Source organism: Frieseomelitta varia, unplaced genomic scaffold, assembly GCF_011392965.1.
Source record: "Frieseomelitta varia isolate USP_RPSP 00005682 unplaced genomic scaffold, Fvar_1.2 scaffold_273, whole genome shotgun sequence".
Taxonomy (NCBI): Eukaryota; Metazoa; Arthropoda; class Insecta; order Hymenoptera; family Apidae; genus Frieseomelitta; species Frieseomelitta varia.
The window spans coordinates 43,728-56,729 of NW_025110005.1; the positions used below are offsets into that span (position 1 = coordinate 43,728).

Genomic DNA, 13,002 nt, shown 5'->3' on the forward strand with positions numbered 1-13,002 from the left:
GAACAGTATTTACAATTTTTTTTTAACGAAATTAATGGAAAGTTGTGAAAATTATATAGCCTTAGGTAAAGCGCGTTTTTTAAAAACGGGTTCGAATGACTGACGTGACTTCCGCCTGATTATTTGAAACTAACAAAACCAAAGTGCATCTTAGTTAGTATAAATATGGCCATCGCATGAACCACGGAAACAGCGAAATTTCGAAAATTGAAAAAAATGGCAGCATTTTGAAGTTAAAATATCGATTTTCCTTGTACTTTTCGTCTTTTGGGTGGTAAAAAAAAAAAAAAAAATAAAAAAGAACATCAGATTTTGAAATCCGAGGTTTATGCGATAAAGGACACTCCGGTGAAGATCTCCTCCAAATTTCAAGTCAATCGGTTCAACTAAAACCAGTTTAAAAAATATGGATTTGAGAAAAACACGTTTGAAGTTTTTGTTACCCGTTGTACAAAAATATTCATACTCACAATCAATCGAGCAGTACAGAAAATAAAATATTATAAAATAATAATAATATAAAAATAAATAATAATGTTGTAAATAAAATATTTTTTGAGAAAAACACATTTGAAGCTTTTGTTACCCGTTGTACAAAAATATTCATACTCACAATCAATCGAGCAGTACAGAAAATAAAATATTATAAAATAATAATAATATAAAAATAAATAATAATGTTGTAAATAAAATATTTTTTGAGAAAAACACATTTGAAGCTTTTGTTACCCGTTGTACAAAAATATTCATACTTACGTTACGAGCAGTACACCGTTCCCTTTAAACATCTGTAACTTTGCTAATTTTACGAATTCAAACAAATCCTTGTATATAGACATTTTCGAAAGCACATACTTTGAGAGAATGTGGAAAAAAGAAATTGATTTTTTTAAGCGGGATTGCCAGAATACCCCTTTGAAACCAAAATAAACGAGAAAAACAATTCGGACTAAAGATAGCTTGCATGCGACGTTACAATGCAATTTTATAGAAAATATTATTAAATATAATATTAAAAAGTACAAAATGAAATAAATATAAAATATTATATTAAATTTTATTAATGTAGAAAATTATAAACACGTAGGAAAAATAATATAAAATAATAATAAAATAATAATAAAAANGTTATAGAAAATATTATTAAATATTATATTAAAAAGTACGAAGTAAAATAAATATAAAATATTATGTTAAATTTTATTAATGTAGAAAATTATAAACACGTAGGAAAAATAATATAAAATAATAAAATAATAATAAAAATAAAAATAAAATAAAATAATTTGGTGGTTTTACTCGCAAATAAAATGCAACGAATTGCATGCAGTTATAGAAAATATTATTAAATATTATATTAAAAAGTACGAAGTAAAATAAATATAAAATATTATGTTAAATTTTATTAATATAGAAAATTATAAACGCGTAGGAAAAATAAAAATAATATAAAATAATAATAAAAGTAAAAATAAAATAAAATAATTTGTTTCACTCGCAAATAAAATGCAACGAATTGCATGCAGTTATAGAAAATATTATTAAATATTATATTAAAAAGTACGAAGTAAAATAAATATAAAATATTATGTTAAATTTTATTAATATAGAAAATTATAAACGCGTAGGAAAAATAAAAATAATATAAAATAATAATAAAAGTAAAAATAAAATAAAATAATTTGCGGTTTTACTCGCGAATAAAATGCAACGAAGATTGTGAATCTCGATCGTTGCGTAGATCGTACTTCGTCTATCTGCATCGGACAAATAGCAAAGAGTTCGTTACCTCAGAGTACTGGCTTTGACTCGACAAATTCGTCGCACGTACGCAAAACCGTAAAGTCCTTCCGTGAAGCTCTTCGTTACGTCAGCGTGCAGAATGGCTTCCGTGCGAGAGATATCGGGCAAAGGACCAAGTGACGACATCTTGAAAGTGTAATGCTATATTTCGATAACATACAGAGTTTACATCGAGGATGAGCTATTTGATGCAACGCCAGTAGAGCGTAGCGTGCATAAATCTTCCTCATGCTGGCAGCCCTTTAATAATCATGAAAAAAATAGCGATATCATGGCAATGCTGATCAGGTGGAAAATACAATAATCGGTGAGGTGATTCTCTCGTCGTGTTCTAGATACGATACATTATTTGGCAACAATCAACAACAATTGGGATCAAAGGTCATGAGTGGCGGTAAACGATTGCTGAACGCTTCAAAAGTTTTTCTTTCTCCTGTTTTTTTCTTTTCCGACACGTCGCAAAATTCTTCGGAGAAGGAATCCTTCGACTCGTCACGTTATAATCGTTGATCCCAAAATCACTTTTTAAATAACTTTAACACCCGGTCCATCCACCCGTTCCACTTCTTTTCATACAAATTCGAAACATCCTCCGGCGGGACAGCAACGCTTTCTCCATTGTCGCGAGATGCCGCGAATTCGTGGCAGTAAAAATTTGAAAAAATGACGCATCGATGATACACTCGACGATCGACGTTAGAAAAAACAAGCATCGTATACGATATGAGGTTAGAAACGAGATCGCTGCAAAAATACAATCGACGGCTTGTCTCCTGATACCATCCCCTTTACAGTTGCGCGTTACCGGCCGACATTTACATCTATACACACGTATAATTTGAAGATTGATGTTGAAAAGAGAGAGAGAGAGAGAGAGAGGAAGATGAGTCGAGTCCAGAAAATAGCGACGTGTATAAAATACATAAATATCTAGGAGCGGAAAGGCATCGTCGACGTTATTCCTCGGATAGTACGCGTCAATTTCAAGTGCTATAGGGGAGTGTGCCAAAGGAGAAAGGATCGCGCTTTGCTAAAGAAACATAGCTTGAGAAATTTGGAGGAAAGCGATCCGGCGATCATAAGGTGGTGGAAATATGTACGTAGCTACGTTCAACTCGCAACGTTTCCTTTCCCCGCGGAACGTTCCGATCTTGATAAACTTGAAAGTTTATTGAACCCACGAGGCGGGTACCCAAAGCGGTTCCGACTCGACTCGATGAACAGCGTTCACCAGTTGCTCGAACGCCATGGAGAGGTCGGCATTCACGATCACCTCGTCGAACAGATGAGTGTAGAGGAATTCGATTCTTGCAGCGCTGTGCAGAATTTCGTGAAACTCTTCGTCCTGAAAGCGAGAGTTACGGGGTTAGGACAACTTGAAATTTTCAAAAAAATCGATTTTTTTTTTTTTTGTTTCTGTTTTAAATAGTATAGTAATTTGAAGTCTTAGAAATAAGATACAAAAGGTTCTAGATTTTAAAACAGCTCCAAATTGCATATAATAATAAATTTATTGCTTCTCAATAATTTCTATCCAGTGACATCGTACCGACGAGTTCAAAAGGAAAGCGACGAATTATTGTAGACGGTTTGGTCACTCGTTATGGTCCGCAATCAGTTGCCAGCGCAAATGGTCAAGGGATCAAAACAGTTTGAAATTTTTAAAAAATCGATTTTCTTTTTTTTTTGTTTCTGTTTTAAATAGTAGTTTGAAGTCTCAGAAATAAGATACGAAAGGTCCTAAACTTTAAAACAGCCCCAAATTGCAATATTTTTCTCATTTTGAAGTATATTTAAGTATAACCCAGGCAAAATTGCATATAATAATAAATTTATTGCTTCTCAATAATTTCTATCCAGTGATATCGTATCGATGAGTTCAAAAGGAAAGCGACGAATTATTGTAGACGGTTTGGTCATTCGTTATGGTCCGCAATCAGTCGCCAGCGCAAGTGGTTAAGGGGACAGTTTGAAATTTTCAAAAAATCGATTTTCTTCTTTTTTTTTGTTTTAAATAGTAGTTTGAAGTCTTATAAATAAGATACAAAAGATCCTAGCTTTTAAAACGACTTATTTTCGAGTATAATAATAAATCCGCGGATACATTACAATTTGCATCACTGTTTACAACTTTAAGCAGTATTACAAAGTGTAAATCGTGTGATTCAAATATTACTTTTGGTGAATCGAATATTAGGGGACTTGGATTCAATTTAGTTGTGAATTGTAAGAACTGTGAGCCTCGATATATTAGTAAAAAAAGTAAGTAAACGATACACATGAAAAGTGACGTTCTGAAACTTTAAACGCGTTTTTCACGAAACTAGGTTTTTAGAAACGGTGTGCAAGATATCTCGGAATCTAACCAACCGATTACCGTGAAACTTGGTACGTATCTTTAATATAACATTTACTCGATCGGGATCGACGATCGAGCATTTTTTAATTTTTGACAATTTCGAAAAATATAAACAAAAGACGTAGAAATTTTTGGCACAAATACGATACATCAAAAACAAATAGCTGCTATTTTCATAATTTTCACAAAAATGAAAATGTTGGATCGTCAATACCTCGAGAATATTGTTTACTTTTGAACTTTTCTTGCCCTTTTGTTGCAGCTAAACCTGTTTGGCTGGAATCGTGCACACCGTTAGGCAATGTAAAAAAAAAGTTGTGTAAAAGGATGTCGTTAAAAAGTTAAATAAGAGCCCTCTTTTTTTCTCTTTTACTGTTGTTTTTTATAGTTCATAATGTGTAAAATAAATCACAAAAGCTCACGTCAATCAAATATGTACTTTTTTTTTTTTACTAGCCCTCCAAAGTGTTCATAATTTTTTGGCGCGTCAAACTGTCCTGCCCCCTTAAGGAAAATACGCGCGCGAACGCAAGACACGCTTACCGTGAAACCTCGAGAGTTGTTTTCGTCGAAAGTCGACCTCGCTCTGGCGTCGTTTCTCGTTTCTTTCAATATCTCGAACCTCGGCGGCTTGATGTATATCACGTACGGTTTCGTCTGCGGAGTTCGGAGCATCTTCAGGGCTTGATAGTGAGGGTTCAACAGACACACGTATCCGGCGTTTATCAACGAGCTGACGCTCTCGCAACTGGTGCCGTACAGGCTCCCCTTGTACTCGCCGTATTCGATGAACATGCCAGCCTCGATGTCCTCTTCCATCTTCTCGCGGGTAATAAAGTGATACTCTTTGCCGTTGATTTCACCTGGTCTCGGTGGTCTGGAGGTATCTGAAGATAAATGACGAGACCCGATCAGAGAAACAGAACTTGAGATTCGATGGCGTGATTGTTTCGTTCGGTTTGAATTAACTGAATTAAATGGAGAGACTGGTATACAGACTGTTGTATGTACGTGTGTGAATGACGAGAGAAAAAAAAAAAAACGCACGGGAAACTTACAAGGGACAGGTGTCTTGTACTTATCGGGATCGGTGGCCATGAGCCGCCTCTTGAGCTCGTTTCTGCCTACACCCGGTGGCCCGATCAGAACCACCGGTCGGTAGAGGCCCGGTCTCGGATAGAGCTTTGCGACCTCTTCGTAGGTCGGTATTTCTTCCCGGTCGAAATCGTCGTTCTCTGCAGCGTCATACATGATTTTTTTAGTTTTTACTCCCTGCAAGTTGCACTTTGTAGGCGAGGCGTGTAAAGAGGTACTGGGACGGGGGCACAATGCGGGCAAAGGCACTGGAACAGAACACAAGCCTAACCGACGGTTAGGTCGTCAGGCCATCATCCGTTAAGAAGAGCAAGACCGAGACCAGTCCACGACGGATTGTTTCCGCGTTGGCCGCCACGATCCTTATTTAACTTCAAGCTCTATACTTTTGTACGTATATTTATACGTTCATGCGTTCACAGCCTACCATTTTTTCTTTTTTTCTTTTTTCTCTCTCTGTCTACTCCATTGTTCGCGCGACTGTGAAACGCGTGTACGTACTGTTAACAGGTGGCTCGTCACGCGTTTATCCTCTCTAGTCGAATTTTAAACAACACGACGAACGAGATTGGAAATTATGTACATGTAACGAGACGAGAGAGACGCCATTCGCCACATCTCATTGACATTGATCGACGATTCGACACGTTCGACGTTGCGATTTTCATTCGTCAAACTGTACAAACTCGGCTACTTACTTATATTGTCGTCGTCAGTCTTCTCCTTTTGCTGTCTCTCGAGTATAATCCGTCTTTCCTGCAAGGCTCTGCTAGGGATCAAGCCGGCTCTCATGTTTCGGTCACCCTCTCGCCTAGCCTGCCACCTGATTTCAATCGAAGAAATGCCACGTGTTTCAATTGGAACATCGTATCGCGATCGTTACGAACGAACGGACAAACGCAATTCCAATCCTACCAGTAAGCGTCATCCTGACTGACGATATGGAGAACATCGCCTTTCGAAAAGTCTAATCCAGCCTCCTTGCAGGGTATGTACGGGTCCTCTGAAGCTTTATAGGAAAAGTGCGCCCTAACTCGCACCTGATTCGCGAATGAAATTGTCACGAACGACATTAAAGAGGGAAAAACAAACAATTATAAAGAGGAGATGAGAAATTCTTGAAGAAACGTACCTTGCTCTCCCGGATCCCCCCCTTGCTATCGGCAGGTACTATCTTAAAAGTAATCGTACCCTCGGAATTTTGCTGAAAGAGAACGCAAGGAATGTTTTACGTAAGGAATGTTTTGTGCGGTACGAGTAAATACAAGATAAGAATGATGATAAATCTTGATGGCGAATCTGTGGTATGTATACATATATGTATTAAATGCGTAGATATATATGTATATACAGGGTGTGTATATTAATGACTCATAGAATGTTCGTTGTACGAAAAAATATTCAGATGGAAGTTGCATGGCTTCTGCGTTCGTAATCAGTTTTATGTTATTTTGTTCTTTTATCAAGGTATGAAGGTCACCTTCAGTCTTTTTAATGGAATTGTTGACATTTCTTCCCGAATTTGGATAAAGCGTCGAATTCTACGTAAAAAAGTATTACACCAAATAAGCTCTAAAATACACACTTACTGGAGATATTAGCGAAAAATATCTTTTTACGTTGTATTAGAAAAGACCGTCAATCTCAGTGAAGAAATGTCAACTATTCCGTTTAAAAAAATTGAAGGTGACCTTGAAAGTCTGATAAAAAAAGGCGAACATTAGCAAAAATATTTTTTTACGTTGTATTAGAAAAGTCAATCTCAGTAAAGAAATATCAACTATTCTATTTAAAAAATTGAAAGTAATCTTGACACCTTGATAAAAAAAAGGCGAATATTAGCAAAAATATCTTTTTACGTTGTATTAGAAAAGTCAATCTCAGTAAAGGAATATCAACTATTCTATTTAAAAAATTGATAGTAATCTTGACACCTTGATAAAAAAAAGGCGAATATTAGCAAAAATATCTTTTTACGTTGTATTAGAAAAGACTGTCAATCTCAGTAAAGGAATATCAACTATTCTATTTAAAAAATTGATAGTAATCTTGACACCTTGATAAAAAAAAGGCGAATATTAGCAAAAATATCTTTTTACGTTGTATTAGAAAAGACTGTCAATCTCAGTAAAGGAATATCAACTATTCTATTTAAAAAATTGATAGTAATCTTGACACCTTGATAAAAAAAAGGCGAATATTAGCAAAAATATCTTTTTACGTTGTATTAGAAAAGACCGTCAATCTCAGTGAAGAAATGTCAACTATTCCGTTTAGAAAATTGAAGGTGACCTTGAAAGCTTGATAAAAAAAGGCGAATATTAGCAAAAATATTTTTTTACGTTGTATTAGAAAAGTCAATCTCAGTAAAGAAATATCAACTATTCTATTTAAAAAATTAAAAGTAATCTTGACACCTTGATAAAAAGTAACATAAAACTGAATACAATACTAAGTGTCCCCCCTCTACCTGAGAACATTCTTTTCGTACAATAAATATTTTACGACTTATTTGACGTCGTCACGTTACGAAAGTCATCCTGTGTATGCACAGATTGATGAGCAAAGTGGTATGGTACGTATATCTGTCGCGGGAGATAAAGTAGATGCAGCGACCTACCAATATTTTGAGAACGCAGTTCGGAGTCTTTCCCTCGACGCTGATGCCGTTGACCTCGCAAACTTCGTCGCCGACGTGAATGAGGCCGGACCTATCGGCCGCGCCGCCGTGCATTATTCGCGCTATCACGATCTTGCCAGTGACCTCGCACGTTTTTATGGTCGCTCCCTATTGTCAACGTGTAAACTAATATTTTCATTGCGGTTGCGAGGTGCGCGTGTTTAGGTCGTGCCTTCGTTTCTCTTAAAAAAAAATTAATAAAAAAGAAAGAGAATTCTTTCACGAAGGCATAGACACACATTCGATCGAAGCTTAACGTTATGAATACATGTACGTAAGCGCCGTCCCTCTTGCTCGGACGGCGTCGCGTCGTTTAAATGTCTCGAGATAAATCGCGTGGTAAAAAAGAAAAGGAAATGAAAGATCGTCGACGATCTACGTTTGGTAGAGTTGAAAAAAAATTTCGAAAAGCTCGTGTAGCTCGATACAGTCTGCATTTATCTCGAGAAATTCTGCGCGCATTCAAAACGAAAGGACATGCGGGACAATAACACAAGATACAATTGTTAAACAGAGAAGTTGTTTTATTCACAAGCAAGAGTGACAAACAAAAAAACACAAATCAGTGAGGGGAGGGGAAGAACTGAGACGCACGGTGTACAAAAAGTAAGTTTGCGTAAGCAAAATGAACAAGTTGTATGTGAAAAAAAAAAAAAAGAAAAAATAAAAGAAAATAAAATGAAGTAAAATAAAAACGAACAGCGGGTTTCTATATTTACAGCGGGTTGCACCCGTGCTCTGCTTCAGGCCTGGTGTAAAGGCAAGAATAAAGTGACAAGGTGACAAAAAGAAACGAAAATTTCTCCAACCAGACTAGACGTCTGATAAATGTGAAACGAAACGGAACAGAAACAAAAATGGAACGCTACGAAATCGTATTGCGTATCGCTAGATACACATGGAACGCATATTACAGGCCTGTACATGTTTCGGCTTGAAGTCGACTTACCACGATCGGTTCAACGCCAGCGCCACACTTCGAAGCAAGTTTGACGATGAGAAAGAAACACGTGATTACTTAAGAAACTGTATTGAATATCGCGCGAGCGATACGTATTTCGATACTACGGTACTTGTTACAGGAACACGAGGCATCTAAGCCGATACAACAGGGATTAATCAAAATCAACTCCCATGCAAATTGTCTTAATTACTCCCGAACGAAATTACTTTTTCTTTTATTCATTCTTTCTCTTTTTTCCTTTTGTTCTCTCTTTCTCTCCCTCTCTCTCTCTCTCTTTCTTTCTTGCATACACAGGTAAATATTTTGGTATCTTCTTTGGTATCTATCTTTTTTCTTCGCGTGTAACTACAGGATACACTTCCGCGACTATTCATGGAAAAAATATATTACAGTGTCCGTAGACGGAGAAAGAGAGGCTTGTATAACATATACAATATATTGTCATTGTATAATTATACACGGACAAAATACAACTTTTTTCCAATACGAGGTACGAGTACCAACGTAAACTACGTTATCAAGCTATCCTCCGTTTCTTGTCGTGTTAATTGAGCGGGAAAGTTTACTTTGAAATAAACAGAAAATACGAAACACGTGCGACCTATCTGACGTACCAAGGGTTCGTTCGATTTCACCAACTGTACAATCTTGACGGTCTCTTCGTCCTCGTCGACCTCCAGAGGGATCTCCGGCAATCGGGGATAGTAGTCCTTCTGGGCGACTGCATCGTGGGCGCACAACAAACCCTGCAACGAAATATTTTAATATACATGCGTCTGATTATATTTTACAATGTATTTTAATATACAATAGTCTGATCCATCTACTATGGACTGCTGCTTCAGCAGTCGCGGACGTGCTTACCTGTATGTGTGGCTTTTGAAGCAGGTGAAAGAGTTCCTTACAGTCCTTGGAAACGTGCGTCTTCGTGGACAGCAGGTCCAGAACTTCGATGTCGATGTCCATGGAATTGGAGAGCACCGGGAAGAATTTGTCATCCTTGACGTTGTTCAAGATCTTGTTGTGAACGTTCACCAGTGCGTTCAGTTCCTTCGACTGCAACAAGTCGCTGAGAAATCCGAACTCCTCGTCGGTGCAGCTTGGTATCTCGTTCTTGTTTTCTTGCAGAGAATTCAGCAGCTTGGATAACGCTGGAAAAGGAGAGAAGAAACGAGGAACGTACAGCGCCAAGAATAGAAAAGTACAGCCTCGTGTTTTTTCCCCCCCCCCCCCTCCTCCTTGTCGAAAGTATCGAATTTGCCGGACCCTCGTTCTCCGATCGATAGATGAAAATTTCCCCAAAGTGGACAACGATTGGTAACTAATAACAGCGCCGAGTCAACTCGGGCATTTTATCGAAAAACTTGCTGGCAGGTAAAAATAGACGCGTACGTGATAGGAGAAACGGCAGGAAAGCGGTACGCTTTTAAACACCATTTCTAAATATCACGTTTCCAAGAGTCGAAGAACAGCCAAATACGGTGCAAAGTCGGACTGCAAGTGCCAAGTTTTTTCTTGCTGGTAATTGTACAAACTGTCTCAAAGGGGAGAACGATCGAAAGGAAAACACAAGTCGTGGTGAGAAAGAGGGAGAGAGAGAGAAAGAGTACAGGTAGTCAGCTACTCACCAGGATCCCAATTTGTGTTTTCCATGACGAGCGCCGCTGTCATAGTTTCTCGGGCAACGGCGGTGTAATATCTTTTTCCAGCGTGCTGGGAAAGCGCGAGGTAGCAGGGTAGTACTCGAACAGCCGCGTGGTACGATATATCGGAACGTACGGAGTTGTTAATCAGGTCAGCCGCGATGCGTATTTCTAGTAGATTGGTGCACAGCGCCGCGAACAACCCGGTAAAACAGTTTCTTGTTTCGCATTCGCGGCTGGAGTATCGTTATCATAGCGAGAATAATCCGTTACGTAAGCCACTGTCACTCGACACGGGGTAGGATGATTACCACCGCCGCCAGTCTCACCCGTTCTCGCATCATGTCCACGCTCAAATTTTTCGCCACTCAAACTCTGGCCAGACGCTCAGCGATACCGAGCATCTTTCCCCCGGGATAGTCACAAGACGTTCGTTTCCCCGATCACCGAGCAGCTCGATTTAGCCAACGTTCGCGACTCGACCAGCGTTTTCCGTCATTTTTTCACGTAGACGCGACATGGCGCGCTGCGTCCGGAGGCCATCTTTAAAGGCAGCACTGCTTCCCTCTGCTACCACCAAGAACACTGGCGTGTTCGTTCCTCTCTCTCGCCCTTCCAGCTTACGATTTTCCATCCCCCTTTCCTATCTCCAAATATACCACATTGTCATTCGACGCATCGCATTCGTTCTTCTTTCCCATTTATTTTTCACTCGAATGTATTTTCGTGTTTACGCAGTCGTCGTACTGCGTTGGACGAGAGAGGAGACGAAAGGCGAGAAAGAGAAAAGATAGCATACGCAAAAAAAAAAGAAAAAAAAAGTATCGCAATCATTTCGTCACAGCCAACCAGAATTATTTTCTTTTTTCAACGCGAGAGAGTTACAGGGAGGAACGAGCGTCGCCCAGCTGTAACGAATAAGGGAAACGTTCCAACGATCCATCGTTTTAAAAATTTCGATGAGAATCGTTTCAGGTGATTTGAACAACGAACGACGATCGTCGGACGATAATTTCCGATAAAGGAACGATCGTAACGATCGCGAGGGTTTGAAATCGCGCGGTCGTAAGCGTGTTTGCGATGGTCGGCGTCGAACCAAACTGGCGGCAGCACCGTCATCTGTGTATACATGCAGTTGCTCGCACGAAACATCTCGCCGCTAGCTACCGAGTATTTTGTCGTTTCTGTGTCGTTTTCGTTTCGCGAGACTTTTGTCAGAGATCCCTGCGAACGGTCGATAGTTCCGCCTTTGAACAGTTTCGGTAAGATGGTTGATTTCCTTTTACTTCGCGCGTTGAACGCCGCTGAAAATTTGACATGGCGTTGACAAAACGGATTTCGGTGGAAATCTCGGTGAAAAATTGGCGAACCGCTCTACCGAGGGACGGTCCGGCTCGTGTCACATTCTCAGGCGTCGCTTTGCCGTCGCGTCGACGATACTCGCCAACGCTGAACGTTCGTCCGTCGAGCGGATGAAACAGCGAGTGAAACCGCCGTTCGCTGACGTTCGCACATGTATCTCTCTCGTGTGTGTCTCGTGTCTCTCGACGATCCACAAGTGGTTGCGCGATACACCGCGCAAACAACGATCTCTTCGAGAGGTTTCACAGACGACCGATTTATCCTCGATTCTCTGGTCGGTTTTTGAACTCTCGAGTCGATACGTTTTCGGTTTTCTCGATCGTCGGAGACCGTGGATGTACAAGCGTGCAAACGTGGAAAACGCGTTCGACAATTTGGAAATTTTCGTCGACGAGTTTCGTGTCACTTCGAAATGTATCTGCAAGGACAAGTTCCGTGTAATGTTGTTGTTTACGTTATGTACGTATATGTCTCGACGCGAAATAGATACATCGACAGGAAATATATTGATAATAAAGAGATTGTCAGTAGAAGAATCGACCGATTGTCGTATTCATCGAAACACACTCACGTTGGCATATTTACATTTTATTTGAATTACGCTTTTTCATTTGTTACAGTTACTTCCCGCGTATCCCTCGTTTATTTTCATTCATCGTTCTGGTAAGTTTCTCCACTTTTCGTTCTTATTTTTCATCCCATTATCTTTCTTTTTTTTTTTCTTTCTTGTTTCTTTTTTCAAATTTTTCATCCGTCCGTTTGGAAATGCAATTGTTTATCGATAAACGAACAGACGATAATCGGTGGGAAATGCGGGCACCTGCATTATCGGCTGTCGCTAAAATTGCAATTATCGTGCAGGACAATAGGTGGCGGTAGTAGTTTCTTTTAAACGCGTTGCACGAAACGCGATTTTTTCAAAAGAACAACTTGCGTCACCAGATTGAATCTCGTAGGTTTGCAAATAAAGTAGGAAAGGATCGTAGGAAATTTCGCTGTGAAACGTCGAAACGACTACTAGTCCACAAAGAAAGTGTGGAGTTAAAAAAGTTCAAATGCGATCGAGAGCCGAAAATTTAGCTTTTCATCGACAAAA

At 39.0% G+C, this 13,002-nt stretch overlaps 2 protein-coding genes across 7 annotated transcripts; one reads left to right on the plus strand and one right to left on the minus strand.

Moving 5' to 3' along the window:
- Window positions 1-1,930: 1,930 nt before the first annotated feature.
- Window positions 1,931-11,114, minus strand: LOC122528960 (MAGUK p55 subfamily member 7). 6 transcript variants are annotated; one of them, XM_043654636.1, is made up of 11 exons: window positions 10,530-11,114; window positions 9,766-10,052; window positions 9,516-9,647; window positions 8,887-8,913; window positions 7,878-8,045; window positions 6,390-6,461; window positions 6,173-6,297; window positions 5,956-6,080; window positions 5,221-5,505; window positions 4,706-5,049; window positions 1,931-3,148 (listed from the first exon to the last, which is right to left on the minus strand). In XM_043654636.1, the coding sequence occupies exons 1-11, from the start codon at window positions 10,570-10,572 to the stop codon at window positions 2,972-2,974; spliced, it is 1,785 nt and encodes a 594-aa protein (XP_043510571.1). In that variant the 5' UTR covers window positions 10,573-11,114; the 3' UTR covers window positions 1,931-2,971. The 6 variants fall into 6 exon arrangements, with proteins under 6 accessions (XP_043510571.1, XP_043510570.1, XP_043510573.1 ...); XM_043654635.1 differs by having other exon boundaries at window positions 5,221-5,523; XM_043654638.1 differs by having other exon boundaries at window positions 5,221-5,397; window positions 10,530-11,113.
- Window positions 11,115-11,509: 395 nt separating this feature from the next.
- LOC122528964 lies at window positions 11,510-12,798 on the plus strand. Its single transcript, XM_043654646.1, has 3 exons — window positions 11,510-11,806; window positions 12,527-12,569; window positions 12,700-12,798. The coding sequence occupies exons 1-3, from the start codon at window positions 11,625-11,627 to the stop codon at window positions 12,796-12,798; spliced, it is 324 nt and encodes a 107-aa protein (XP_043510581.1). The 5' UTR covers window positions 11,510-11,624.
- The last annotated feature ends 204 nt before the right edge of the window (window positions 12,799-13,002 follow it).